The sequence below is a fragment of the Trifolium pratense genome, linkage group LG4 (genome assembly GCF_020283565.1).
Source record: "Trifolium pratense cultivar HEN17-A07 linkage group LG4, ARS_RC_1.1, whole genome shotgun sequence".
Classification (NCBI taxonomy): domain Eukaryota; kingdom Viridiplantae; phylum Streptophyta; class Magnoliopsida; order Fabales; family Fabaceae; genus Trifolium; species Trifolium pratense.
Genome location: NC_060062.1, coordinates 53,112,008 through 53,139,962, shown reverse-complemented (window position 1 = coordinate 53,139,962; position 27,955 = coordinate 53,112,008). Strand labels below are relative to the sequence as shown.

The window sequence follows — 27,955 nt, the reverse complement described above, 5'->3', positions numbered from 1 at the left end:
ATAAATTTGGTGATTTAAAGTGGAGTGTCTTTAATTAAAACTTCGACTCCTACATATAAAATGTGATGTACCTTATAATTGAACTAATCTTATGAGATCAAAGTTTTATTACTTTATGTTTTGACTAAATTTAATTTCTGTCAAAATAATAAAAACTAACTTTACTTTTCTAAACCAAAATAAAATTCCAAAAAAATTTAAACTTTTGCAACTTGCAAGCTAGTATCTTTGGAGAAGACCTATAAATAGACCTCATTTCAATCCCAACCAAACCACGTAAGCATTTTCTTCTTCTCGATTAACTTATTTCGCGTTTCATTTTTTCTTCTCGTTTATGAAATTTCTTATCCAATTTTCAAGAATTATTTCTTTTTTCTTTCGCCGAGTTCTATCATTACAGGTTCGTTTTCTTCATATCATTAATTCAAAAATAATATAGAGTTCTGGTTGGTAAAAAAATAGCGAATAGCGAACTTATAGTTGATAATTTATAAGGTAGCTTTTAGCTTATAGCGAATAAGCTAGCTTATTGAATTTGTAGTGTTTGGTAAAATTAATTGTTGAACTAGCTTATAAGTATGAAAACACATAAAAAAAGATATGTTTAATTAATATTTAATTTTTTTCAAGTAAGATGATAGGAGTAAAATTGAAAGGAAAAATGATAAGCTATAAATTAACATCCGAAAAATAAGCTATAAGCTCCTTGAAAAATAAGTGTCTGTGGCTTTGTTAAGTTGTCAATATTTTGTTGTGAAGCAGATTTGGATGATCTAATCTAATGGAATCGAAAGGAGGCAAGAAGAAGTCGAGCAGTAGTAAATCATTATTCTACGAAGCACCCACCCCTAGGCTACACTATTGAATACGTTCATCCAAACGGTGATATCAACAAGTTCCGATCAGCGGCATACTCCAACGTAAGTTGTAACTCCCATGATTAAATGATACTGATTCTCGATTTGTTGGACATAATTCCTATTTGATTTTTTTTGAAGAAGTTAAGTTAACCTACCTAAATTGGCGCTAGAGACATAATTCCTATTTGATTAATGGCCCGTGCTAATACATTATGTATGTATTTCCTAATTTTGGACATAAATCCTTTGGTTGGAACTGTGTTTTTTTAGTTGCTTTGATTTTCATTAGGGTTAAAATATTCGGTACTATATGACGCATGAAGCGTGAAGGAAAAGTAAGCGCTAATCCTATTAGATAAAAGTTCTGGAATCCACCGCAAAGAATAATTTGGAATCCACCAAATTTGAGAAAATTCTCTATAATTTTATTGAATCCAAATGTTGCCTTCAAGGCTACAATACAATAATTTAGCTTAGGAGTGAAAAATAAAATTAACAAATCTCTTAAAAGATTGTAAAATTAAAAACAACAAACCTAGCTAAATAAAAATGACAAATCTACCTAAAATATAAAAATAACTAACCTAGGTGAAATATAAAAATAAGAAATCAATCTAAAATATAATAAAACTAAATCTAACTAAAATAATAAATACTGAAGAAATCCTTCTACATCACTATATATACTTCAAAGAGTCCCTCTTTTTGCAATCGTGCTTTGTTTGTTCGCTGATTTGGGGTCCTGGTAGTGTTAATTTCTTTTTCTGAAACAATATGGCCATGGCAGTTTCTGCAATTGGTTTTGAAGGTTTTGAAAAGAGGCTAGAGATATCCTTTTTGGAACCGGGAGTCTTTGTTGATCCTGAAGGAAGGGGTCTTAGGTCTCTAACAAAATCCCAGTTAGATGAGATTATAGCACCTGCAGAATGCATCATTGTTTCTTCACTATCAAATGAAAAAGTCGACTCTTATGTGCTCTCCGAGTCCAGCCTTTTTGTTTATCCATACAAGATCATAATCAAAACCTGTGGTACTACCAAATTGCTTCTTTCAATCCCACCCATATTGAAGTTATCCAAGACGCTTTCCCTTGCTGTAAGATCTGTAAGATACACCCGTGGAAGTTTCACTTTCCCGGATGCTCAGTCCTTTCCTCATCGTAACTTCTCCGAGGAAGTACAAGTCCTTGATAGCTACTTTGGGAAGCTTGGATCGGAACACACGGTTATGGGCAGTTCAGCCAGCACACAGAACTGGCATGTTTATTCTGCTGCTGTAGAGTCTGTGAGCTCATTTGACTCTGTTTACACTCTGGAAATGTGCATGACCGGTTTAGACAGTGAGAAAGCTTCGGTTTTCTACAAAGAACAATCTAGTTCAGCAACCCTGATGACTGCAAATTCCGGTATTAGAAATATTCTTCCAGACTCTCAAATATGTGATTTTGATTTTGAACCATGTGGATACTCAATGAATTCTGTAGAAGGAGCTGCTGTTTCTACAATACATATTACTCCAGAAGATGGTTTCAGTTACGCCAGCTTCGAAACATGTGGATACAATTTGGAGCGAATGAATCAAAAACAACTGGTTGAGAGAGTGTTGACATGCTTCCAACCTAATGAGTTTCTGATAGCTGTGCATGTGGATGTTCCAACCAATTCATTTGAGCAGAACTGTTTGCTGAATGTTAAGGGATACTGTCGCAAAGACAGGTGTTACCAGGAACTTGGAAGAGGTGGTTGTGTCGTCTTACAGAAGTTCATCAAGACTTCTTCTTGTCATTGTTGTTCACCTCAAGGTTTTAAATTGCGTCGTGGATACGGTTGGGGTTGCAGTTGTTGCGAATGCGGTCATCGTGATTGCGACAATGCGGTTGTTATTGTTGCGGCATGAAATCATTTTGAAATTTCATAAGCTATATAAAATTAAACTAATTTGAATGTATTGAAAATACACGGTTGATAGATTAAGATTTTTCATTAATTTGACACAAATTAAGATTTGAAGTTCATAAATTTTATTTTTTTGTGAGAAAATTTGAACGAACATCGCCGAAGGCTTCTGATGCGGTTGTGATGCAGTTACGATGCGACCGTACACATGAATTAAGATCACACCGCAATTGCGGTGTGATGTAGTTGCGGTGCTACCGCATCAACAATACTACGGCTGCAATTGCGGATGCCGACCACAATTTAAAACTTTGGTTCACCTGTTTTAACTCTGGAATGCTGGAAAGAAGAAGAGGAAGAGTAGTATGTCAATTTAGCGTCTTTTTTATCTTTCTTTTAAGTAAAAATATATTTGGCCTTTCTGGTTTTTTCTTATGTCATTCAGTCCATGGACGAGTTGAGTTACTCGTGTCCTTCTATATTTTTACATTTTAAAACTTTGCTGTTATTTTCATTTGACTGTTGAATTGAATAATCAGGCATAATGTTTGAGTATGTCTTTTGGATTCTTGTTTTTTCATTATTTGTCTAACCTTGTATGGATATCTTCTTGTTCGAGTTGGTTCATTGTTATATTGTAATTAATATTGTTTTACTCATAATGATTTTATGAATAGAAAAACCAATATCAGTTTAGTCAAAAATTAATATCAGTTAAAGAACACCCTATAACTTTTGAAACAAGAAACAATCACACTATACCTAAGGGGTGTATTGGATTGAGATTTCATGGGATTTTAAAAGATTTTTTTATGACAAAATTTTTTTGAGGTATTCAATCAAGACTTTTACAAAAGTTCAATAAATCTTGTGGTATTCAATTAAGACAAACAAATTTTTTTTTCGGGCAACAAAATTGAGATTTGTTACTACTTTTAAAATGTTTATTGGTATTCAAAAGTCTACCGATTTTGATGGATTCTTTTTGGAATGGATTTTGAAAGACTTTTTAGTTGAAAATACACTTGATAGACTTTTTCAACAATCTCACCAAAAACCTTCAGACTTTTTTGAACTTTCCAAGACTTTTTACTTTCATCATCACCGTATCAAATTTCTTCTTCCTCTTTATTACTTTCTCAGTTCATCATCACTGGTTTTCTTCTTATTTTCTTTTTGTTAACTTTTTCAACAATCTCACCAAAAGCCTTGACACTTTTTCAAACTCTCCAAGACTTTTTACTTTCATCATCATTATACCAGTTTTTTTTTTCTTCTTCTTCTTCTTCACCTATCAAATATGCTTTTTTGCAAAAAATATTTTAACAAATTCTACAACTTATGTAAGGGACTTAGTTGAAATATTAAAAGATGGTAAGTTCCATGGTAAGTACCATACATGAAGGTTGTATCATATCATTCAAAGTTGGTCAACACTGCATCCTCATTGGCCAATTTTGGAATGTACCAAAACATTCCAACTAAGGAATGTACCATAGAATTTTCCATATATATATAGGGAGCACTTTAAGTGAGAGCACTATCTTATTATGAGAGATGAGAGGAATACTCAACCCTTGGATCTAAATAAATGGATGAGATTAAAAAAATACACCATTATCATATTCACGTGCACTTCATTTTTTTCTTTTCTTCGGAAACTGCATCCCTTCATCTTTCTCGGTGGCTTTATTCGGTTGTTCCATATCTTCAACAATTTATTTTTTAACAGCAACAACAAATCTCTTCTTCGTCAACAAATCCCTCTGCACTTTGATTTTATTTCACAAGAAAGTTATGCCCCGTTCTATTCATATTCCTATCGTCCCATTTCATAGTCACCAGGTTGTTTTCCAAACTCGACCGTTGTTCTTTAAATTACATTTTAAAATCACTAAATTCCAGAAATTTAATAAAAATACCGAACATGTACGTTTGTCTCTCAAAGACGGTGATTGAAATTTCAAATTGATAATTTAACATGTTAAAAGTAAAACCTTGGCAATGGATCTCAAAGGTTAATTAAATACCAATACATCTCATACCCATATATATATATATATATATATATATATATATATATATATAATGGATGAAACGAAGGAGACATATAAGAATTTGTACTCAAAGAATTTGTTTCTTCCTCACTGTTGAATCTAATGCCAAAAAACAAGGAGAAGGGTTAGTGTGAGAGAGAAGAGCGAGCGTGAGAAGAGACGGATACAGAGGTGCACGTGAATATGAAAAGGGTGTATTTTAATCTCATCCATTTATTTAGATCCAAGGGTTGAGCTTAGTTCCTCTCATCTCTCACAATAAGATAGTGCACTTACTTGAAGTACTTCATATATATATGCTTGTAGACCAAATCCCTACAAATTGGAGGTATGACCCTCATCGCGGTTCCTAAACCATCCTCTGGAGAGGTCTGTTTGATATCCAAAAACTGCTCAGCAACAGTCGGACAAGTAGGGAATGTTGGGGCAAACCAGAAATGTTTGGGTAGAGCCGGAGCTAAACGTTGGCTAGGTAAGCGTTCTGTAATAAGAGGGGTAACTATGAACCCCGTAGACCATCCACACAAGGGTGGTGAAGGGAAGACCCCAATTGATAGAAAAAAAAACCCTCAACTCCTTGGGGTTATCCCGCACTTAAAAGAAGAATTAGAAAAAAGGAATAAATATATCTCTCATCACTATTGAAAAAAAGTTTCCTACCAACTATACCATAAATAGAACAATCTCCATCATAAATATCCACTTTCATATATAAATTAACATCCCTCAATATAATTTGTCAAAAAGTAAAATAAAATAAGAGGACGTAAACATTTTGTTTGGTTATCTTGATATGACATCTAAGAATATGATTCATAAATGTGAACTTTTTTTATTGAGTTTATTCCTATTCTTTCTTGTTTTAATTTTTTTGGTAAATTATCAGGGTGGGGTGGGTAGCTCAACTGGTTAAGTTTGTTGAACAGTTGAGCTAAGGGTTAAATCTGTATACTATGTATTTAGTCATTTACTATTAATTAAATCCATATATTTTAATATATTATTATGAATTTAATCTAATTTTATTCACTTACTATCATTTATTTCATATTTCCGTCAAAAAGAAAAAATCAATTTAGTTCATATCATACATTCAAAATAACTAATAAGAACAAAATTTGACATGATCGAAGATATTTTTAAAATATTTATAAAGTCAGGAACATATTTAAGAGGTCCTATATATAAAGTGAGGGATAAATTTGGTGATTTAAAGTGGATAAGTGGAGTGTTTTTAATTCAAACTTCGACTCCTACATATAAAATGTGATGTACCTTATAACTGAGCTAATCTTATGAGATCAAAGTTTTATTACTTTATGTTTTGACTAAATTTAATTTCTGTCAAAATAATAAAAACTAACTTTACTTTTCTAAACCAAAATAAAATTCCATAAAAATTTAAACTTTTGCAACTTGCAAGCTAGTATCTTTGGAGAGAGTTTGGGTTCTCTCCATTTATTATCTCTCCATTTATTCTTCATTTGGAGAGAGATAGACACATTAAGAATTAGTGGACCATTAAAAGTGGGTCACACTAATTTGTGGACCCCACTAAATTTTTCTTGTGTCTATCTCTCTCTAAATGGAGAATAAATGGAGAGATAATAAATGGAGGGAACCTGAACTCCTTTGGAGAAGACCTATAAATAGACCTCATTTCAATCCCAACCAAACCACGTAAGCATTTTCTTCTTCTCGATTAACTTATTTCGCGTTTCATTTTTTCTTCTCGTTTATGAAATTTCTTATCCAATTTTCACAGACTTTGCTATTCGTGGTTTTGCTGAACAACAATTAATTCAAGAATTATTTCTTTTTTCTTTCACCGAGTTCTATCATTACAGGTTCGTTTTCTTCATATCATTAATTCAAAAATAATATAGCGAAAATAATATAGCTTTCTGTTTGGTAAAAAAATAGCGAATAGCGAACTTATAGCTGATAGTTTATAAGCTAGCTTTTAGCTTATAGCGAATAAGCTAGCTTATTGAATTTGTAGTGTTTGGTAAAATTAATGGTTGAACTAGCTTATAAGTATGAAAACACATAAAAAAAAGATATGTTTAATTAATATTTAATTTTTTTCAAGTAAGATGATAGAGGTAAAATTGGAAGGAAAAACGATAAACTATAAGCTAGCATTTGAAAAATAAGCTATAAGCTATAAGCTACTAACTATCTGTGTCTTTGTTAAGTTGTCTATATTTTTTTGTGAAGCAGCTTTGGATGATCTAATGGAATCCAAACGAGGCAAGAAGAAGTCGAGCAGTAGTAAATCATTATTCTACGAAGCACCCACCCCTAGGCTACACTATTGAATACGTTCGTCCAAACGGTGATATCAACAAGTTCCGATCAGCTGCATACTCCAACGTAAGTTGTAACTCCCATGATTAAATGATACTGATTCTCGATTTGTTGGACATAATTCCTATTTGATTTTTTTTTGAAGAAGCTAAATTAGCCCACCCAAATTGGCGCTAGAGACATAATTCCTATTTGATTAATGGCCCGTGCTAATACATTATGTATGTATTTCCTAATTTTGGACATAAATCCTTTGGTTGGAACTGTGTTTTTTTAGTTGCTTTTATTTTCATTAGGCTTAAAATATTCGGTACTATATGACGCAAGAAGCGTGAAGGAAAAGTAAGCGCTAATCCTATTAGATAAAAGTTCTGGAATCCACCGCAAAGAATAATTTGGAATCCACCAAATTTGAGAAAATTCTCTATAATTTTATTGAATCCAAATGTTGCCTTCAAGGCTACAATACAATAATTTAGCTTAGGAGTGAAAAATAAAATTAACAAATCTCTTAAAAGATTGTAAAATTAAAAACAACAAACCTAGCTAAATAAAAATGACAAATCTACCTAAAATATAAAAATAACTAACCTAGGTGAAATATAAAAATAAGAAATCAATCTAAAATATAATAAAACTAAATCTAACTAAAATAATAAATACTGAAGAAATCCTTCTACATCACTATATATACTTCAAAGAGTCCCTCTTTTTGCAATCGTGCTTTGTTTGTTCGCTGATTTGGGGTCCTGGTAGTGTTAATTTCTTTTTCTGAAACAATATGGCCATGGCAGTTTCTGCAATTGGTTTTGAAGGTTTTGAAAAGAGGCTAGAGATATCCTTTTTGGAACCGGGAGTCTTTGTTGATCCTGAAGGAAGGGGTCTTAGGTCTCTAACAAAATCCCAGTTAGATGAGATTATAGCACCTGCAGAATGCATCATTGTTTCTTCACTATCAAATGAAAAAGTCGACTCTTATGTGCTCTCCGAGTCCAGCCTTTTTGTTTATCCATACAAGATCATAATCAAAACCTGTGGTACTACCAAATTGCTTCTTTCAATCCCACCCATATTGAAGTTATCCAAGACGCTTTCCCTTGCTGTAAGATCTGTAAGATACACCCGTGGAAGTTTCACTTTCCCGGATGCTCAGTCCTTTCCTCATCGTAACTTCTCCGAGGAAGTACAAGTCCTTGATAGCTACTTTGGGAAGCTTGGATCGGAACACACGGTTATGGGCAGTTCAGCCAGCACACAGAACTGGCATGTTTATTCTGCTGCTGTAGAGTCTGTGAGCTCATTTGACTCTGTTTACACTCTGGAAATGTGCATGACCGGTTTAGACAGTGAGAAAGCTTCGGTTTTCTACAAAGAACAATCTAGTTCAGCAACCCTGATGACTGCAAATTCCGGTATTAGAAATATTCTTCCAGACTCTCAAATATGTGATTTTGATTTTGAACCATGTGGATACTCAATGAATTCTGTAGAAGGAGCTGCTGTTTCTACAATACATATTACTCCAGAAGATGGTTTCAGTTACGCCAGCTTCGAAACATGTGGATACAATTTGGAGCGAATGAATCAAAAACAACTGGTTGAGAGAGTGTTGACATGCTTCCAACCTAATGAGTTTCTGATAGCTGTTCATGTGGATGTTCCAACCAATTCATTTCAGCAGAACTGTTTGCTGAATGTTAAGGGATACTGTCGCAAAGACAGGTGTTACCAGGAACTTGGAAGAGGTTGTAACGACCCAATTTTCGTATTATTATTTTTATGTGTTAAAATATTTTATTTTAACGTGGCATTTTAATTAAGTTAATAACTTGAGTTATTTATCGAGTACTTTAGTTATTAAGCGAATGGTGAGAGTTAACGCGTTATTGGGCCAAGCCAATTGGGCTTGAGGCCCAATGGGCCTTGTGAGTGTGAGGGGGCGCCCATAAGGGCATAGTGAGGAAGAGAATTCATTTCTCATGTTCCTTTTGTGTTCTTGAGAGGAGAAGAGAGAGCTTGAGGAGCTAGGGCAAGAAGGAGAGCTAGGGATTCGAGAGCTTCGTCGTGTTTTCTTCGAATCCAGGTAAGAGAGTAGATTTCATATTCGTGGGTGACTCGAGGAAGGGGAGAATGTCGATTTCTCCTTACCCGAACTTCCTCCACCCCATTTTCGTTTTAGCTTAGAACGGATTTTCTTGATGGAAATCGTTCCTAAGGTTCTTGATATGTTTAACATGCTTGTAACATGATTAATGAACGGAAATAATGGTTAAAACGAGCTTTCTAATGGATTAAACTCAAGAACTTTGTGTTCTTGAGAGTTTTGATGAAAAAGTGTCAATCTTTACTTTTTCGATGTTTATGGCGTAGATCTGAGAAATGAACTGTCCTTTTGTGTTTAGATATGCTTGTTGCACTTGAATATGAACTTATTTGGGGTTTATAACATGAAAAATGACTTATGTGAGAGTTTTGAGAGTTTAGAGTTTGAAATGAGAAATGTAGAAAATTGTTATCTATGAGGTCTGAACCTTTACGTGCAATTTTGACCTCTTTTCGTTGCGAACTGGTTTTAGTGGCCAACATAAAAGTTGTAGCCCTGTTTGTTAGCTTTCCAACGAGTATATGTGCGTCTCCATTGGACTTTCGTAGCCCAAGTTATGATCGTTGCAATGAGAGGCTGTCCAGTAAATTCCGCCTGAAACGGCAGAGCAGTGAGCAGCCATCCTTTCTGATGTTTTTCCGCCCCAGGCGTAAATATTTCCGCCCCAGGCGTAAATGCTGCAGTTTGCACCAGTTTTTCATCTGCGATCTTCCTTTGCATGTAGTTTCGAACCAGTATCTTATTCTTACATGATTGTTGATGATTGTTGATGATTGTTGATGCTTGTTGATGATTGTTGATGCATATATTGATTGTTAATCATGTATGAAGTATAAATGAAGTATATTAAGGTGTTAATCAACTTAATAAAGAAGGATATTAGAATTATGTTATTCTAATAAAGACGGATATTAAGGTATTGATTATCTTAATAAAGACGGACGTTGGATAGTGTTCCACGTTATTGTTGACGGGCTATATGCCAAAATTGTTGATGAATATATTCATGAGTTTGAGTGCATGCATCATGAATATTTAGGGATATTGGCTTGTCCAATAAAGAAGGATATCGAACTATATTGTTTGATAAAGAAGGATATCGGAGGTGAAATACCCTGATAAAGAAGATGGTACCACATGCATTAGAGGTGTCTAGAGGACATAGCATGAATGTGAAGCATTAGATTGCATTAGGGATTATGTGTGCATTTATGATAAATAATGTTTGACACATACTTGGTAATGTTGATTGTTAATCCGTATGTGAGGAGCAGAGTCCGTCATGACTATAAAATGAACAACGCAGAGTCCGTCATGACTATAAAATGAACAACGCAGAGTCCGTCATGACTATAAATTGAACAACGCAGGGTCCGTCATGACCATAATCTGAACAATGTATTTGTTGATGTTTTGGTATTGTCCGAGACGACGTGAAACTATATGTTTGGTATATAATTGTAGATGATTGATTATGTGATAAATGAAGTATATGCATGATATATGAATATGCATGAATGATGGTGATGTATATGTATAATGTATGATTATGCATGTTTTTATGAAGAAGTGTTTAAGTACAATTTACTTACACTTGTATTATTTTGAGTATGTTATCTAACTCTCTTTTATGTGTTATGTGCTGGACCGTTGGGGGTCCAGATTTTACAGGATTTTGTGGTATTCGATGTCGAGTCGTCGGTGAAGCTCCGCTCTGATTGTGACACGGGAAAGGGTTTTATATTGTATATAAAGTCTATTGTCTAGGTTGTTTTGTATAATCAATAAATGCATTAGTTGATTTAACATTTGTATAAACAAGTATTTTTACTAATTAACTACATTAGTATTATTTTGATTGAAGAATGTAATACTCGAACCACAACTTTTATAATATCGAACATTACTTTCCGTTGCGTATTTTGAAAAAGATTTTACTAAGGTAGAAATATATAAATAATGGGTTTGGGTGTTACAATTGGTATCAGAGCAGGTCGTCTTCGGACTGTGTGGGTTATGTGTCGATCAGAGCAGGTCTGTGCAGTCAGACCAAGTGAGTATTGTGTGTCAGTCGTGTTTGTCTAACAATTTTGTGTTGTTTGTTTTGTGAAATCATTCATGTTGTTCATTTAGGAACTATGAGTGGTGTGAATTGGATTAGATTATCCATTCTTCTTGTGAGTAGATGTGTGAGTATTATACTTCTATGTTTATAATAGTTGTATATGCGTAGAGTTTAACCTTTTTGTAGTTTAAACTTGATGGATTGATGCTTATTGCTAATTGTTGATGATCCGGCATGATATAAAACTGCATGTGACGATCCGGCATGATATAAAACTGCATGTGGTAATGATTTGAAATAATTTTAAAAACTAATATTATTTCTTGAAGATTTTGGTGAAAATATGGAGTTATTTTCTTTTGGGTGAGTGAAAATTAATTTTCAAAATGGTGAGAAGAGTAGGATATTAATGTGTCCTGATATGTGTTTGTTATATGTTTGTTTATAACATGTGCTAGATGATTACTAGGCATTTGAATTGCTATGCGTTTTATGAGTAAAAACATGAAGATCTCATAATCCTATGTTGTAATTGTGATGCATGATTCTAATTGTGCTTTCAAGTCTATAATGATGTTATATGCTTGATGTTTTGGATTTTGTGGATTAGTGAGTCGAGAAAACGAGAGTTTAGTGAGCGTAAGTTCAAAACCGTAGCAGAGCACCCAGATTTTTGGATGTGCTCGCTAGGCGAAGAATGAACCTCGCTGAGTCTCGCTAAGTCTTGCTAAATCCTGTGAATGTTTTTGACTTGTCTCGCCGGGAGCTCGCTAACTTTTGCTAAGCGAGGGAGCCAGACAAGAAATTTATTTTTTGTTGACGTCTTGTTCTGAGTTGATTGAATGTGAGTATGAATTATTGCTATGCAATGTTCATTTTTCTTGTGTTGTTTTGATTTCCTAACTTTGAGAAGTGAGGGAAGTATAGGTTACTTGAATGCTTGCATGAATTTGTGTTAGTGTTTAGGTATCGTGGGTTGGGTTTTTCCCCTGTATGTGACATGCGTGTAAACGATGTCGATACTAGTTTCTTCTTAGGAAGAATATGTTTAGAGACGATAGAACAGTTAGGTGTGAGCACTGGAAGTTCTAGTGGAAGAGTAGGAGTGAGTTTGAGATAAGTGGGGGAGAAGGTTATATCCCTCCGAGATGTTTCGAACGTGAGAAGATGAGATGAGTAGAGATGTTCTTGAAGCGGAATATTCAGGAATTGGCGACGTTGTTCAAAGTGGAATGAATGGGCGCAACAAGTTTTGAGAAACTACTAGAAGAGGAGTTGTCGGACCAAGTGTTTCGCCGTGAGGCGTTAGTGAGATTGGTTAAGTAAGATGAAGAGAATTCGAGACGGTTGGAGATCGTGTGTTGCACTAAAAGTTTGAAGGCATCATTTTTGTGGACCAAGGTTGAAGTACCTGTTTGATCGGAAGAAGTTGAATATGTAGAAGTGGAAGTGATTAGGATTCTTGAGAGGTGATGATTTTGAAGTAAGTTGTCATCCAAGGGGATCAGATGTTGTACCGGATGTTGGAGTAAGAAGTTCTACGTGAGTCGTGCATATGGTAGTAGGTTGAATTGGTTGAACAGTTTGGACTTCTAAGTCTAGTGTGTGAAGTAATTTTCATAAGAGATGTGAAGATTAGTGAACCGTTGGTGTTAATTAATTGATGAAGGGAAGTAGGTTTTAAAGTAAATAAGAATGGAGTTGAGAAATATCATAATAGGATTGGTATGTTTGTTGAATCGTTGGAAGTGAGGATTGTATGAGTAGTCGAGTTTATTCGAAGATGGAAGTAGGATAACAATTCGAAAGATTTTGTGAGAGGCTTGCCGAAGAAAGGGTAATTGGATTTGGATAATGGCAGGGCAATTTGTGTCGAAGTTGAATGAGATCCTAGAAGTGGAGATGAAGCTAAAAGAGAGGTATCATTTTTGAATGATGAAGAATAAGAAAGTTAGCCGTTGGAGAACGTTCAGAGAATAAGTAATATGAGGTCATGTTGGAAGTGACTTGTGTTAGGTGGGAGTTTGCGAAAAAGAATTACCGCACATGTGAGTAGATGTTGTGTTTGAGCACATATAGTAAGGAGTTGAAGGTGATGCCTAAGGTAAGTGTCAGAGAGCATTTGGTAGTGCCCACAAGATAAGAGTGAGTAAGTATTTGCTAAGGAAATTTGGATTTATGGAATGGAAGAGTCGGTAGAGACTAGTGTTGTTAGATGCATCGTGGATGTTGATGTGGTATGGTCACAATCGGTGACAATGAAGTAAAAGATTTTAAATTGTTTCATCATGGATGATGAAACGGTAGTGACTTGGTGCATAACTTAAAATGTATTTGGACGAGAATTTTGGAAATTTTCTAGAGATGTCATATTGGGATTAGACAAGGAGTCATGAGTAAAAAAAAATACTAAGACAAAGGTTGATTAGAATTTAATGGATAGAGTTAGATCGTATGGCGAATATTTGGAGCTTTGTAGATTTAATTCAAGAGTTTGATTTTGGTATCGAATGTACTAAGGAGGAGTTTAAAGATAACTATCCAAAGAGAGATGATGATTGGTAGGGGTCTGAGATGAATAAAAAATTCGATGAGTGAATAAACGGAGAAGAGTATGCTTGTTGCAATGCAAGATGATGAGGAACATCGATAGATGGATTATGGGCGAATTGAAGATGTCGTTTGAAACTAATGAGATAGAAGTTATGATTGTTTGGAGAACCAATTTTAGGCAGTGGTCTAATTTTGAAGTAGCGAATTACTAAGGAATTAAGGAGAAGTGGTATTGGAAAATGTTTGCGTTAAGGGATGCAAATATTGGTTAAGAGATTACTTGGGAATAGAATAGTCGTAACGAGATTCGACTCAATGATTGGAGATATGCGAGAAAAGGAATTTGACGGTTAGAGACGGTAGTTTTTAGCTTGTGTCAATGGAGTTTGAGAATGTTGGTCATCAAGTGATTGTTGGAATTGAATTATCGAGTGATAAGTTGGAATAAGATTCGAATATGAATAAGTGATGTAACACGGTTAAGTGATCCATGAGGGAATCAGAGACTTATAGGATTTGTGGAGTTGTGGAGTTGTGGAGTATTCCACGGGAGTACCTTTTCGGAGTGTGTTCGATTGGTTATACCTGTTTTGGGGTAGAGTTGTGAGTACCGTAGAATATGAATCTATGGATGTTTCGTGCGGAGTGGACGTTTTAGCGGTTTGATAGGAATGGTTTATGTCGATATCATGATTGTTGACTGTCTATCGACAAATTGAGGAACTGGCCGTCCTTGATCTCTTGTTGATAAATAGACAAAAATTGTGTTGGATGGGATAAATTAATTTTGTCAAACTTGGTAATGTGCAGTGTTTTGAACGTTTCATTGGAGGGTCGGATACAGGAGTTATCCGGAGTTGTTTTAGTAGCGTAATTTTCGAGGGCGAAAATCTTTTAAGTGGGGGAGAGTTGTAACGACCCAATTTTCGTATTATTATTTTTATGTGTTAAAATATTTTATTTTAACGTGGCATTTTAATTAAGTTAATAACTTGAGTTATTTATCGAGTACTTTAGTTATTAAGCGAATGGTGAGAGTTAACGCGTTATTGGGCCAAGCCAATTGGGCTTGAGGCCCAATGGGCCTTGTGAGTGTGAGGGGGCGCCCATAAGGGCATAGTGAGGAAGAGAATTCATTTCTCATGTTCCTTTTGTGTTCTTGAGAGGAGAAGAGAGAGCTTGAGGAGCTAGGGCAAGAAGGAGAGCTAGGGATTCGAGAGCTTCGTCGTGTTTTCTTCGAATCCAGGTAAGAGAGTAGATTTCATATTCGTGGGTGACTCGAGGAAGGGGAGAATGTCGATTTCTCCTTACCCGAACTTCCTCCACCCCATTTTCGTTTTAGCTTAGAACGGATTTTCTTGATGGAAATCGTTCCTAAGGTTCTTGATATGTTTAACATGCTTGTAACATGATTAATGAACGGAAATAATGGTTAAAACGAGCTTTCTAATGGATTAAACTCAAGAACTTTGTGTTCTTGAGAGTTTTGATGAAAAAGTGTCAATCTTTACTTTTTCGATGTTTATGGCGTAGATCTGAGAAATGAACTGTCCTTTTGTGTTTAGATATGCTTGTTGCACTTGAATATGAACTTATTTGGGGTTTATAACATGAAAAATGACTTATGTGAGAGTTTTGAGAGTTTAGAGTTTGAAATGAGAAATGTAGAAAATTGTTATCTATGAGGTCTGAACCTTTACGTGCAATTTTGACCTCTTTTCGTTGCGAACTGGTTTTAGTGGCCAACATAAAAGTTGTAGCCCTGTTTGTTAGCTTTCCAACGAGTATATGTGCGTCTCCATTGGACTTTCGTAGCCCAAGTTATGATCGTTGCAATGAGAGGCTGTCCAGTAAATTCCGCCTGAAACGGCAGAGCAGTGAGCAGCCATCCTTTCTGATGTTTTTCCGCCCCAGGCGTAAATATTTCCGCCCCAGGCGTAAATGCTGCAGTTTGCACCAGTTTTTCATCTGCGATCTTCCTTTGCATGTAGTTTCGAACCAGTATCTTATTCTTACATGATTGTTGATGATTGTTGATGATTGTTGATGCTTGTTGATGATTGTTGATGCATATATTGATTGTTAATCATGTATGAAGTATAAATGAAGTATATTAAGGTGTTAATCAACTTAATAAAGAAGGATATTAGAATTATGTTATTCTAATAAAGACGGATATTAAGGTATTGATTATCTTAATAAAGACGGACGTTGGATAGTGTTCCACGTTATTGTTGACGGGCTATATGCCAAAATTGTTGATGAATATATTCATGAGTTTGAGTGCATGCATCATGAATATTTAGGGATATTGGCTTGTCCAATAAAGAAGGATATCGAACTATATTGTTTGATAAAGAAGGATATCGGAGGTGAAATACCCTGATAAAGAAGATGGTACCACATGCATTAGAGGTGTCTAGAGGACATAGCATGAATGTGAAGCATTAGATTGCATTAGGGATTATGTGTGCATTTATGATAAATAATGTTTGACACATACTTGGTAATGTTGATTGTTAATCCGTATGTGAGGAGCAGAGTCCGTCATGACTATAAAATGAACAACGCAGAGTCCGTCATGACTATAAAATGAACAACGCAGAGTCCGTCATGACTATAAATTGAACAACGCAGGGTCCGTCATGACCATAATCTGAACAATGTATTTGTTGATGTTTTGGTATTGTCCGAGACGACGTGAAACTATATGTTTGGTATATAATTGTAGATGATTGATTATGTGATAAATGAAGTATATGCATGATATATGAATATGCATGAATGATGGTGATGTATATGTATAATGTATGATTATGCATGTTTTTATGAAGAAGTGTTTAAGTACAATTTACTTACACTTGTATTATTTTGAGTATGTTATCTAACTCTCTTTTATGTGTTATGTGCTGGACCGTTGGGGGTCCAGATTTTACAGGATTTTGTGGTATTCGATGTCGAGTCGTCGGTGAAGCTCCGCTCTGATTGTGACACGGGAAAGGGTTTTATATTGTATATAAAGTCTATTGTCTAGGTTGTTTTGTATAATCAATAAATGCATTAGTTGATTTAACATTTGTATAAACAAGTATTTTTACTAATTAACTACATTAGTATTATTTTGATTGAAGAATGTAATACTCGAACCACAACTTTTATAATATCGAACATTACTTTCCGTTGCGTATTTTGAAAAAGATTTTACTAAGGTAGAAATATATAAATAATGGGTTTGGGTGTTACAGAGGTGGTTGTGTCGTCTTACAGAAGTTCATCAAGACTTCTTCTTGTCATTGTTGTTCACCTCAAGGTTTTAAATTGCGGTTGTGGTCGTGGATGCGGTTGGGGTTGCAGTTGTTGCGAATGCGGTCATTGCGATTGCGACAATGCGGTTGTTATTGTTGCGGCATGAAATCATTTTGAAATTTCATAAGCTATATAAAATTAAACTAATTTGAATGTATTGAAAATACACGGTTGATAGATTAAGATTTTTCATTAATTTGACATAAATTAAGATTTGAAGTTCATAAATTTTATTTTTTTGTGAGAAAATTTGAACGAACATCGCCGAAAACATCTGATGGGCTTCCGATGCGGTTGTGATGCGGTTACGATGCGACCGTACACATGAATTAAGATCACACCGCAATTGCGGTGTGATGCAGTTGCGGTGCTACCGCATCAACAATACTACGGCTGCAATTGCGGATGCGGACCGCAATTTAAAACTTTGGTTCACCTGTTTTAACTCTGGAATGCTGGAAAGAAGAAGAGGAAGAGTAGTATGTCAATTTAGCGTCTTTTTTATCTTTCTTTTAAGTAAAAATAAAGTTGGCCTTTCTGGTTTTTTCTTATGTCATTTAGTCCATGGACGAGTTGAGTTACTCGTGTCCTTCTATGTTTTTACATTTTAAAACTTTGCTATTATTTTCATTTGACTGTTGAATTGAATAATCAGGCATAATGTTTGAGTACATCTTTTGGATTCTTGTTTTTTCATTATTTGTCTAACCTTGTATGGATATCTTCTTGTTCGAGTTGGTTCATTGTTATATTGTAATTAATATTGTTTTACTCATAATGATTTTACGAATAGAAAAACCAATATCAGTTTAGTCAAAAATTAATATCAGTTAAAGAACACCCTATAACTTTTGAAACAAGAAACAATCGCACTATACCCTAAGGGGTGTATTGGATTGAGATTTCATGGGATTTTAAAAGACTTTTTTATGACAAAATTTTTTTGAGGTATTCAATCAAGACTTTTACAAAAATTCAATAAATCTTGTGGTATTCAATTAAGACAAACAAATTTTTTTTTTCGGGCAACAAAATTGAGATTTGTTACTACTTTTAAAATGTTTATTGGTATTCAAAAGTCTACCGATTTTGATGGATTCTTTTTGGAATGGATTTTGAAAGACTTTTTAGTTGAAAATACACTTGATAGACTTTTAACACAAGAAAACTGCTTTGGAGCGTCGGCCAAAAAGAGACGCTAAATGGCAAAAAGCGGACGCTACAAGGTACTTAGCGTCAGCTTAGCGTCTACATCGTGGCAGACACTTAAATGCCCGAAGCTAGACAGTTGCGTCCAGCAGACGCTATTTGGCGTCCGTCCCGTTAGATGCTAAGCGGAAGCTAGTGACATGTATATGAGGCAGACGCTAGTAGCTTCGATTTTTGGGTGACGCTACACATATATATTGGTGTTATAAAACGTCACCCTTAGAGTCTGCTCTAAATAGATGCTATATTTTAGTTTCTGAATTATATAGCGTCCGCTAAAGCAGACGCTTTTGTTTTTTATTTTTTAATTTAAAAAACTCATCCTAGAAAGGAACCTATCCTGTATTTCTAAAAATACATCAAAAAATTATTATCTTTCATAGTTTTCGACCATAATTTCTCAACCATAAAATCTCTACCAATATATTCATTAAAATATCAAAACCAAAGATAACAATCATAAAATCTCTACCAATATATTCATTAAAATATCAAAACCAAAGATAACAATCATAAAATCTCTACCAATATCATGTGCAAGTAAGCAATTAAACAATATGTGCCCATGATTTATAAGTATAAGTATGAATAAAATTTAGGAGTTTTTTCTCTATACTGACCAATTGTGAAATTTTCTCTTCAAGAGATCGGTCCATTTGATTTGAGGAACAGATCAAATTCAAAGTGTTTATGGACACATTTACTAAAAATTAAGAGTGTTACATGCAATACTTATAAAAGGTTTCTTACACTCTTGGAGAACATATTAATATATTCCCTATGGTAAACTAATTTTATAATAAAAAGCCATATATTGGTAAGTAAATCTGAAACTGGTAAGTCAGATCTTCATCAACACTTTAAAGAGATAATGCATAGAGGTAGATAATAAAAAGCCATATATTGGTAAGTAAATCTTTTAAGTATTTTTGTCATAGAGGTAGATAATTATATGCAAGTACATATATGTGTAATTATCTAAAGATAATGCAACAGCAAGCTTCTTATTGGTTGATCTTGTGCATTTTTAAACGATTCAAAAGAAAAATTCCCTTAAACTAAAATAAATCTTAAACATAAATTGGATAACTTAGCCATCATGCAAGCACATCAAAAGTCATCCAAATTCAAAGAAAATCATGCACAACTCAAGATCCAAACACAAATCCTAGCTCTTGTTTCCATTTCACACACACAAACACACACATATCTATATTATTACGAAAGAAAACACCATGTAGCTATGGACAACCAATAAAGACACGACCACCTAACGTAATTAAAATCCAATTCTACATATAGAACCCACTAAAATGCATTGAAGTAGAATAACAATAAAAAATCACCTGCATGGAAGCAAGAAGGTCTTGGCAATGACCCTTCAAGATTGAAATATCTTGTATCTTTTTGTTCCTGGACACAAGATTCATAGGGTTTACCTGCATATATAAAACCAATTTCAGTTTTAAGCACAAAGTAGGTACAAACTTTGAAGGCTTAAGTCAATGTCTATCATTAGTTTTTCATAAGAATCGAAAAAAATTGGTTAAAATGGGTGTGGTTAAATTAGAAACACTTCAATTCATCAGAATTTGAATACAATATACTATAATAAAATGAAAGTTAGCTTGTAAATGGTAGCCAATCAAAACAATCAATAGTGGGAGGGAGAATTTGTTCAACCCACCATCATCCAAATACACGGTTAGCTAAGGAGGAAAAAATAGACGTAAACAAAGAAAATACAGTCAGTGAACTCAGAAGATTAGAGATCGAGATGAGGGAGCAAGATTGAGATATACCAATTGAAGGAGGAGTCATCGGCAGTGAAATGATGACTGAACGACGGAGAGAATTAGCGAGTTGAGAGAAGTTTCCGTGACTATCAATTTCCAATTCCTTTGATTTTAGGGTTCTTCGTTTCATATGTGGTGACAATTTCTAAATCCACCAATCTTCTCTTTCGCCAAACCTGATAAAAAAAAAGCGCACGGAGATTGAAGCTATTCAAGAGAAACACGGATCCAACAATATTAGTGAACGCAGGTTGAACACAGATTCTGAGGTAGAGAAAGATTGGTGAATGGGTTCGTGAACAAAATCGGGTTCGATTGAGAAAAGAGTTGGCTTAGATTGTGGATTTGTGTAGTTGGGAACTGAAGAGAGTTTAATGAGATTGAGGGTTTGTGAGATTGAGGGTTAGTTCATCAGAGAGGGAAATTCATAGTTAGCCCATACAAAATTCCAGCTCTCGATAACATCATCGTAACCGGAAATTCCTTTCAAACCAGGATGAACACAGTATACCTCATCCCTTTTCGCCCACATTGCTTGCATAGCTGCAAGGTCACCATTCCTGAATGAATTATAAAACTTGTTGTTTGCTCCAAGCACTTCTGTCTTGCTATCTTTATGAAGGCTTTTTAGAGTATCTCTTATTTCTGCCGCTTTAGCATAATTCTCCTCAGCAATTGCATTCTGTAACTCCTCCTCTAAAGTTTTTTCATCTAATGCAATGTTCTTGCTACTCAACATACTCTCTGAGTCTTCGCTTTTTTACTCCCTGTCGTGTCCCTGAGAGAAACCAACGACATTTTCATAAAATGAAACATTAAATTTAGTAAAATAGTTAGTACAGAATAGTTAGGGCCATGGATGAAAATATAATCAGACTGCAGCAAAATCAAGACAACAGAAAGAAATAACCAACAATTTATATGCTCGTTCACTAGACACAAACTATAATAAACAGTTGTTTAGGTCCTTGAACGTGTCAAGGGCTCTCACTATATTGCTTGAATGTATTACAGTTACAAAAACATCCCTGGATTTGTCTGTCCTTAGAGAGTTTGATCCACTAATGTGTCTTTCATTAGTTAGAATAGTCCTTAAATGTCTCCTCTTAATAAGTTTAGTCCACAAAATCACTAACAAAAAACATAATCGAGGATGTTTTTGTAATTTCAATTCCAATACATTCAAAGACTATAGTAAACACAACTTTACACATTTAGGAACTAAAATGACGATTTACTCAATTATAATATTATACAAAAAGAGCCCTGAATTGATTTTTAAGGGTTGAAGCAAAAGAAACTTACCTAATCTTCTCATTTGAAACTTGAGGCATTGATTAGGAGAAATAGATAGTTGGTTTCCTCTTTCACTTTTTCCAAAAACCAACCTATTTGGCTCAAAGGATGACAGACAAACATGATGTCGCTTGTTAAAACTATTCATGAACAAACCCGGCGAGAAATTAAACTCCTTGAGAGTAGAAGAAAGTCCCTTCATGAAAAAACTCAAAATTAATCAAGATTGAAAGGGAAAACATAACTTCATCTTTATTCCTCAGCATTTCATGAAGTACAATTTCCTTAAGTAAAATTCATAAAAAGGTCACCCTTTTTTCAATCATTCAACGAAATTCTAGGTAAACAAAATACTAACATTCAATCGATTAGAGTTATAAATCATTTCTTCCTCGTGAGCTTAGCTCCATTGGCAGGGACATCGCAGTTTATATGCAGGGGCCGTAGTTCGAACCCCCGGACAACCCACTTATTCACCTTAAATAATGAAATTTCTAGCCACTAGGTTACTGACAAAAAAAAAACTTATAAATCATTCCAAAATTTCCATTTCAAGTAGTTGAATTGAATCTATATTAAATCCAGGAAGTTTTAAATCAATTTATCGTTGATCAACACACAAATACTCTAAAGTGGTGATTTTAAAGAACCTATAAAAGAGACTTCTAAATTCCGCTAAAAAAAATAATAAGAAAAAGAAGCAAAGTTTTAAGGTTTAAAACAATGAGAAGCTTACATTGAAGGATAAGGCAGTTCCGGAAAGCGCCATAGTTGAAAGTTGTTATTGAAAGTTTACAACAAGTAGTAAAGGACTTGCATGAGTTGAACAGAAACACCAGATAACGATGCTTATGCTGAAATTCAGAAAATAAATAAATAAATAAATTAGTGATAATCCTTCACCAGAAATTGCTGTGTACAAATACAAACTCAAATAATCTACGAATACAGCAGCGGCTGCTACTTTAGAAAGTATGAAGGAATATGAAACTGCTAACTGAGTATCAGCAACACAATCCTACTTGTTTCTATTAGCAGTATTATCAAGATTAATTGTGATGCTAACCTCGCTGGCAAGAGAAGGCCGATGGGGTTTGGGAGCTACCTACCTTTCGCGACTCCGACGGGTTCCTGGTGGCTGGCTGCAGCAGCGACTTGGGAAATGGCCGGGTCTGAAGACCCTGCTATATATCAAGCACTTCAGATGGCGTTGGATTGGATTGCAGTACTATCGTAGAGATGATGATTCAGGGAGAAAAGCAAATCCCTAGAACGTGAACATTATAGGGAAAAGATTATCCAATTTAGCAAAATCGGGTTCGATTAAGAAAAGAGTTGGCTTAGATTGTGGATTTGTGTGAAATTTGAGAAGTTGGGAACTGAAGAGAGTTTAATGAGATTGAGGGTTTGTGAGATTGAGGGTTAGTTCATCAGAGAGGGAAGATAATTGTTGGCGAAAACAAATATTTTTATTAATTTAAGTGTTTTATAATATACTATAATTTTTTTTTTCTTAATTTGGTTTATTTAGCGTCTGCCATTATAGACACTAACATATTTTTGTATTTTTAATTTCTTTAGCTTCTAAGTAACGTCTGCTTTGGCAGACGCTATATTTAATGCCTCATTAAAAAATTAAATTAAATTGAAAAAGATGTAGAGTCCGCCCAACAGACACAATGGGGACGCTTGTAGCGTCCGTGTCGTGGCTGACGCTAAAATTTTTGAAGCTAAAACACACTTTTGTTGTAGTATAATCTCACCAAAAACCTTCAGACTTTTTTGAACTCTCCAAAACTTTTTACTTTCATCATCACCGTATCAAATTTCTTCTTCCTCTTTATTACTTTCTAAGTTATCATCACTGGTTTTCTTCTTATTTTCTTTTTGTTCATTTTTTCAACAATCTCACCAAAAACGTTGAGACTTTTTCAAACTCTCCAAGACTTTTTATTTTCATCATCAATATACCAGTTTTTTTTTTCTTCTTTTTTCTTCTTCTTCTTCTTCTCCACCTATCAAATATGCTTTTTTGCAAAATATATTTTAACAAATTCTACATCTTTTTTACAAACTTTTGATTCATTACAACTTTTTACCGCAAACGAATTTTTTTCGTCACATTCATCTGCTTTTGTTTCCCATCAATAGTGGTGGTGACCTTTTTATTGGTGATTAGAAACATATACGTAAAAAAAAAGTAAGGTTTTTTTTTTTTGTTTAAATTTTTGCATTCCCAAAAAAATATAATTTCTTTTATTAAAATTTATTGATTCTTTTAAAATTTTCCAAATATACAAAAATTTCCTAATATATAAAGTATTATGAAATCTTGATTGTAAAAAGTCTTTTGAAAAAAATCTATCAAAATTCATTCAAATCATGTGTTAAAAATCTTGATTGTGAAAATTTTTGTAAAAAAAGTCTTTAAAATCTCACAAAATCAATATAGTCAAACAAAATCTCATAAAATCATCAAGATTTTTTTTGCCAAAATTATCTCGTAAAATCTCAATTCAATAATAGAAAGAATTAGAGAAAGAGAATAAACATACATTAATGGGTTGGTTACAATAATGAATGTGTATGTAGTCTTCCCATAGATAAATTGAAAGAAATATGTTAAAGAAATGTTCAATCAAATGTTGATGTGAATACATGTTCAGGACTTTTGTTCTTTGAACAATACATCGATTTAGTAGTAATAAAGTGGAGAGATAAAAGGTTGTGGGTTCAACTCGTCCCATTGATATTTTCGAAGGCTCGTTCTTGTTGTATAGTTTGTTAGTATTGGGCCTTGATTGGTTTAGTCCAATACATTTTATGTTCATAGGCCCATTTCTCTTGTAACACTTACACCTATATAAGCAAAGTGTTTATGATCAATAAAGTTGAGTTGGCCATTTGTTCATAACAAGTGGTATCTAGAGCCTCTAACCCGTCACCTGTTTCCCGCCCTTTTTCGTTTCTTGCAAGAAACGGTTTGTTAGAAGTTAGTTACGGTGGTTGCAACCACCATAACCGTTCCAAAAGTCTTCTTCTCCGATCATCTTCTTCACCATTCCAAGCAACAATTTCTCACATCCTCCCCACCATTCCAATTACAATCTACTAAACGATGGCAGAAAATTCAGATTTCTTGAAACCTTCAATTCCAAGATTCGATGGTTATTATGATCATTGGGCAATGTTGATGGAGAATTTACTCCTATCCAAAGAATATTGGAGCTTGATAGAGACTGGTGTGACAGTGGCTCCTGCAAATGCCACGACGGATCAACAACGCATTGCCAATGAAAGTAAGCTTACAGATTTAAAAGTCAAGAATTACTTGTTTCAATCCATTGATCGATCCATCTTAGAGACAATTCTTAATCGTGAAACTGCGAGGGATATTTGGAATGCTATGAGAGTTAAATATCAAGGTTCCACAAAGGTGAAACGTGCTCAACTTCAAGCCTTGCGCAGGGAATTTGAGGTTCTTGAAATGGGAGAGAGTGAATCAGTAGAAGAATACTTTGCAAGAACCATGATAATCACCAACAAGATGACTTCCTGTGGTGAAAGAGTTGAACAAACCACTGTAGTTGAGAAAATTCTTAGATCAATGATTGCAAAGTTTAACCACGTTGTATGTTCCATTGAATTATCAAGTGATGTTACCACACTTTCCATTGATGAGCTGCAGAGTAGCTTGATAGTGCATGAACAACGTATGAAAGGTCAACAAGTTAAGCAAGAAGAACAAGCTCTCAAAGTCACTAATGGTGGCAGAGACAGAGGGGGAAGAAATTCTAATTCCTCTAGAGGTCGTGGTAGGGGAAGGCAAAGCAAAGAGAATGCTGAATGTTTCAAATGTCACAAATTGGGACACTATCAAAGTGATTGTCCCAATTGGGGTGAAAATGCCAACTATGCTGAGTTTGATGATGAAGAAGAAATGCTGCTTATGGCAAAAACCAATGATGATGCAAAAAGTGAAAATTGGTTCTTGGACTCAGGATGCAGCTACCATATGGCAGGTAATAAAGATTGGTTTTATGATTTTGATGAAAATTATAGAGATTCTGTGAAATTGGGTGATGATTCTAGGATGAATGTAATGGGAAAAGGGAATGTGAAACTCAGCATCAATGGAAGAGTTCACATTTTAACTGATGTGCAATTCATACCTGGTTTAAAAACCAATCTCCTTAGCATTGGACAAATTCAGCAAAAGAATACAACAATTGTGTTCAAAAATGACATATGCAAAGTCTATCACAGAGAGAAGGGATTGCTTTTTGCTACTTACATGTCAACAAATAGAATGTATGTGGTAAAGGCTGAAGTAATTGCTCCCAGATGTTTACAAGCTTCAAAAATTGTCAATTCTCAACTTTGGCATAACAGATATTGTCACTTAAGCATCAAAGGATTGAATATTCTTGTCATAAAGGACATGGTGAAAGGGCTGCCAGCACTGAAAGAGCTAGATGAAAACTGTGTTAATTGCTTGGTAGGGAAGCAACACAAAGATGCCATTCCTAAACAGGCCACGTGGAGAGCTAGCTTGAAGCTTGAACTTGTTCACTCTGACATCTGTGGACCTATCAATCCAAAATATAATGGTGGCAACAGGTATTTCATAACCTTTACTGATGATCTGACTAGGAAAACATGGATATATCTGCTTAAAGAAAAGTCTAGTTCACTAGAAATTTTCAAACAGTTTAAAGCAATGGTTGAAAAAGAGTCTAGTTGTTCTATTCAATCCTTAAGGACAGATAGAGGTGGTGAATATGTCTCAAATGCTTTTAATGAATTTTGTAGTAATCATGGAATCAAGAGACAATTGACCACTGCATACACACCTCATCAGAATGGTGTTTCGGAAAGGAAAAACAGGACATTAATGAACATGGTAAGGAGTATGCTAGCTGGAAAAGGTGTGCCAAAGGTATTTTGGCCTGAGGCTTTGAAGTGGGCTACTCATGTGATGAACAGAAGCCCCACTCTATCTGTCAAAGACATTACACCAGAAGAGGCTTGGAGTGGAATCAAACCCTCTGTGCATCACTTTAGAATCTTTGGATGCATAGCTTTTGCACACATACCTGACAGTCAAAGAAGCAAGTTAGATGACAAGAGTGTGAAGTGTGTTCATCTTGGTCTAAGTGAAGAGTCAAAAGCTTATAAGCTTTATGACCCTGAAAGGAAGAAAATAATCATCAGTAGGGATGTTGTCTTTGAAGAAAGTAAAGGATGGAATTGGAATAAGAGTTCAGATAAGAAAGAAGAACATTCAAGCAATAATGAGATTCTCAGTGATGAAGAAATTGACACAACTGCTCCTGCCATTGCAGATGATAACACTCGTGAGGTTCAAATAGAAGAAGATATGAACACTTCAAGTGATGAAAGTGATGAAGCTCTAGTGAATTTGCCTCCAAGAGCTAGAAGACCACCTCAGAATTTGAATGACTTCGTCACATGTAATGAACCTGAACAGATTGATGAGTTACACAATCTTGCAGTGTATGTACCTATTGAAGATCCAACAACATTCAATGAAGCAGTAAAATCAAATGTATGGATAGAGGCCATGAATCAGGAAATAAAATCCATTGAAAAGAATCACACTTGGCAACTCACTAATCTGCCTGAAGGAGCTAATGTGATTGGTGTGAAATGGATTTATAAGACTAAATACAATGAGAAACAAGGTTATCAAAACCGGACCGGACCGGCCGGTCGGACCGTGAACCGGTCATGAAAACGGTTCAGTTTTGAGCAAAAAACGGATAGGAAACCGACCGGCAAAAAAACGCGTGAACCGGGGTCGAACCGGGTTGAACCGGCGAACCGGCCGGGCGGTTCAAGCGGTTTTGCAGTTTTTTTTTTTAAAAAAAAGGGCAAAACGACGCCGTTTTAATTTTTTTAAAAAAAAAAAATCTGAAACAAAACAACAACGTCATAGGAATAGGAAATGTTTTTTTTTTTCATCTATTTTTGATTTGGTTTGAATTATAAATTTTATTTTATTTTGACTTGTGATGTTTTATCTTTTTAATGTGTGAAATTATGAAATATTGAGCAATTATTCATATATATATTTATTTATATATTAATTAAAATATATATTTAATTAAAAATGGTTCAACCTCGATTGAACCCGGTCCGACCAATTGAACCTTGAACCGGTGAGCTCGCCGGTTCGATGACCGGTCCGGTTCTGACAACCTTGATGAGAAAGGAGAAGTTGACAAGCATAAAGCAAGACTTGTAGCAAAGGGGTATAATCAGAAACATGGTATTGACTATGATGAGGTTTTTGCCCATGTTGCAAGATGGGATACAATTAGATCAATATTAGCTATTTTCTGCAAAGGAAAGTTGGAAAGTATTTCAACTAGATGTGAAAAGTGCTTTTCTACATGGAGAATTAATTGAAGATATCTATGTGTAACAGCCACCAGGTTATCAGAAAGAAAAGAATAAGGTCTACAAGCTTAAGAAAGCATT

General features: G+C 34.7%; 1 protein-coding gene and 1 pseudogene across 1 annotated transcript; both read left to right on the top strand.

Moving 5' to 3' along the window:
* The first annotated feature begins 781 nt into the window (after positions 1–781).
* Positions 782–3,119, top strand: LOC123924447 (annotated as a pseudogene).
* Positions 3,120–7,896: 4,777 nt separating this feature from the next.
* On the top strand, positions 7,897–17,630 carry LOC123924446 (S-adenosylmethionine decarboxylase proenzyme-like). The gene is made up of 3 exons (XM_045977338.1): positions 7,897–8,867; positions 17,092–17,134; positions 17,579–17,630. Exons 1-3 carry the CDS (start codon positions 7,904–7,906, stop codon positions 17,628–17,630), a joined length of 1,059 nt encoding a protein of 352 aa, XP_045833294.1. The 5' UTR covers positions 7,897–7,903.
* Positions 17,631–27,955: the final 10,325 nt, after the last annotated feature.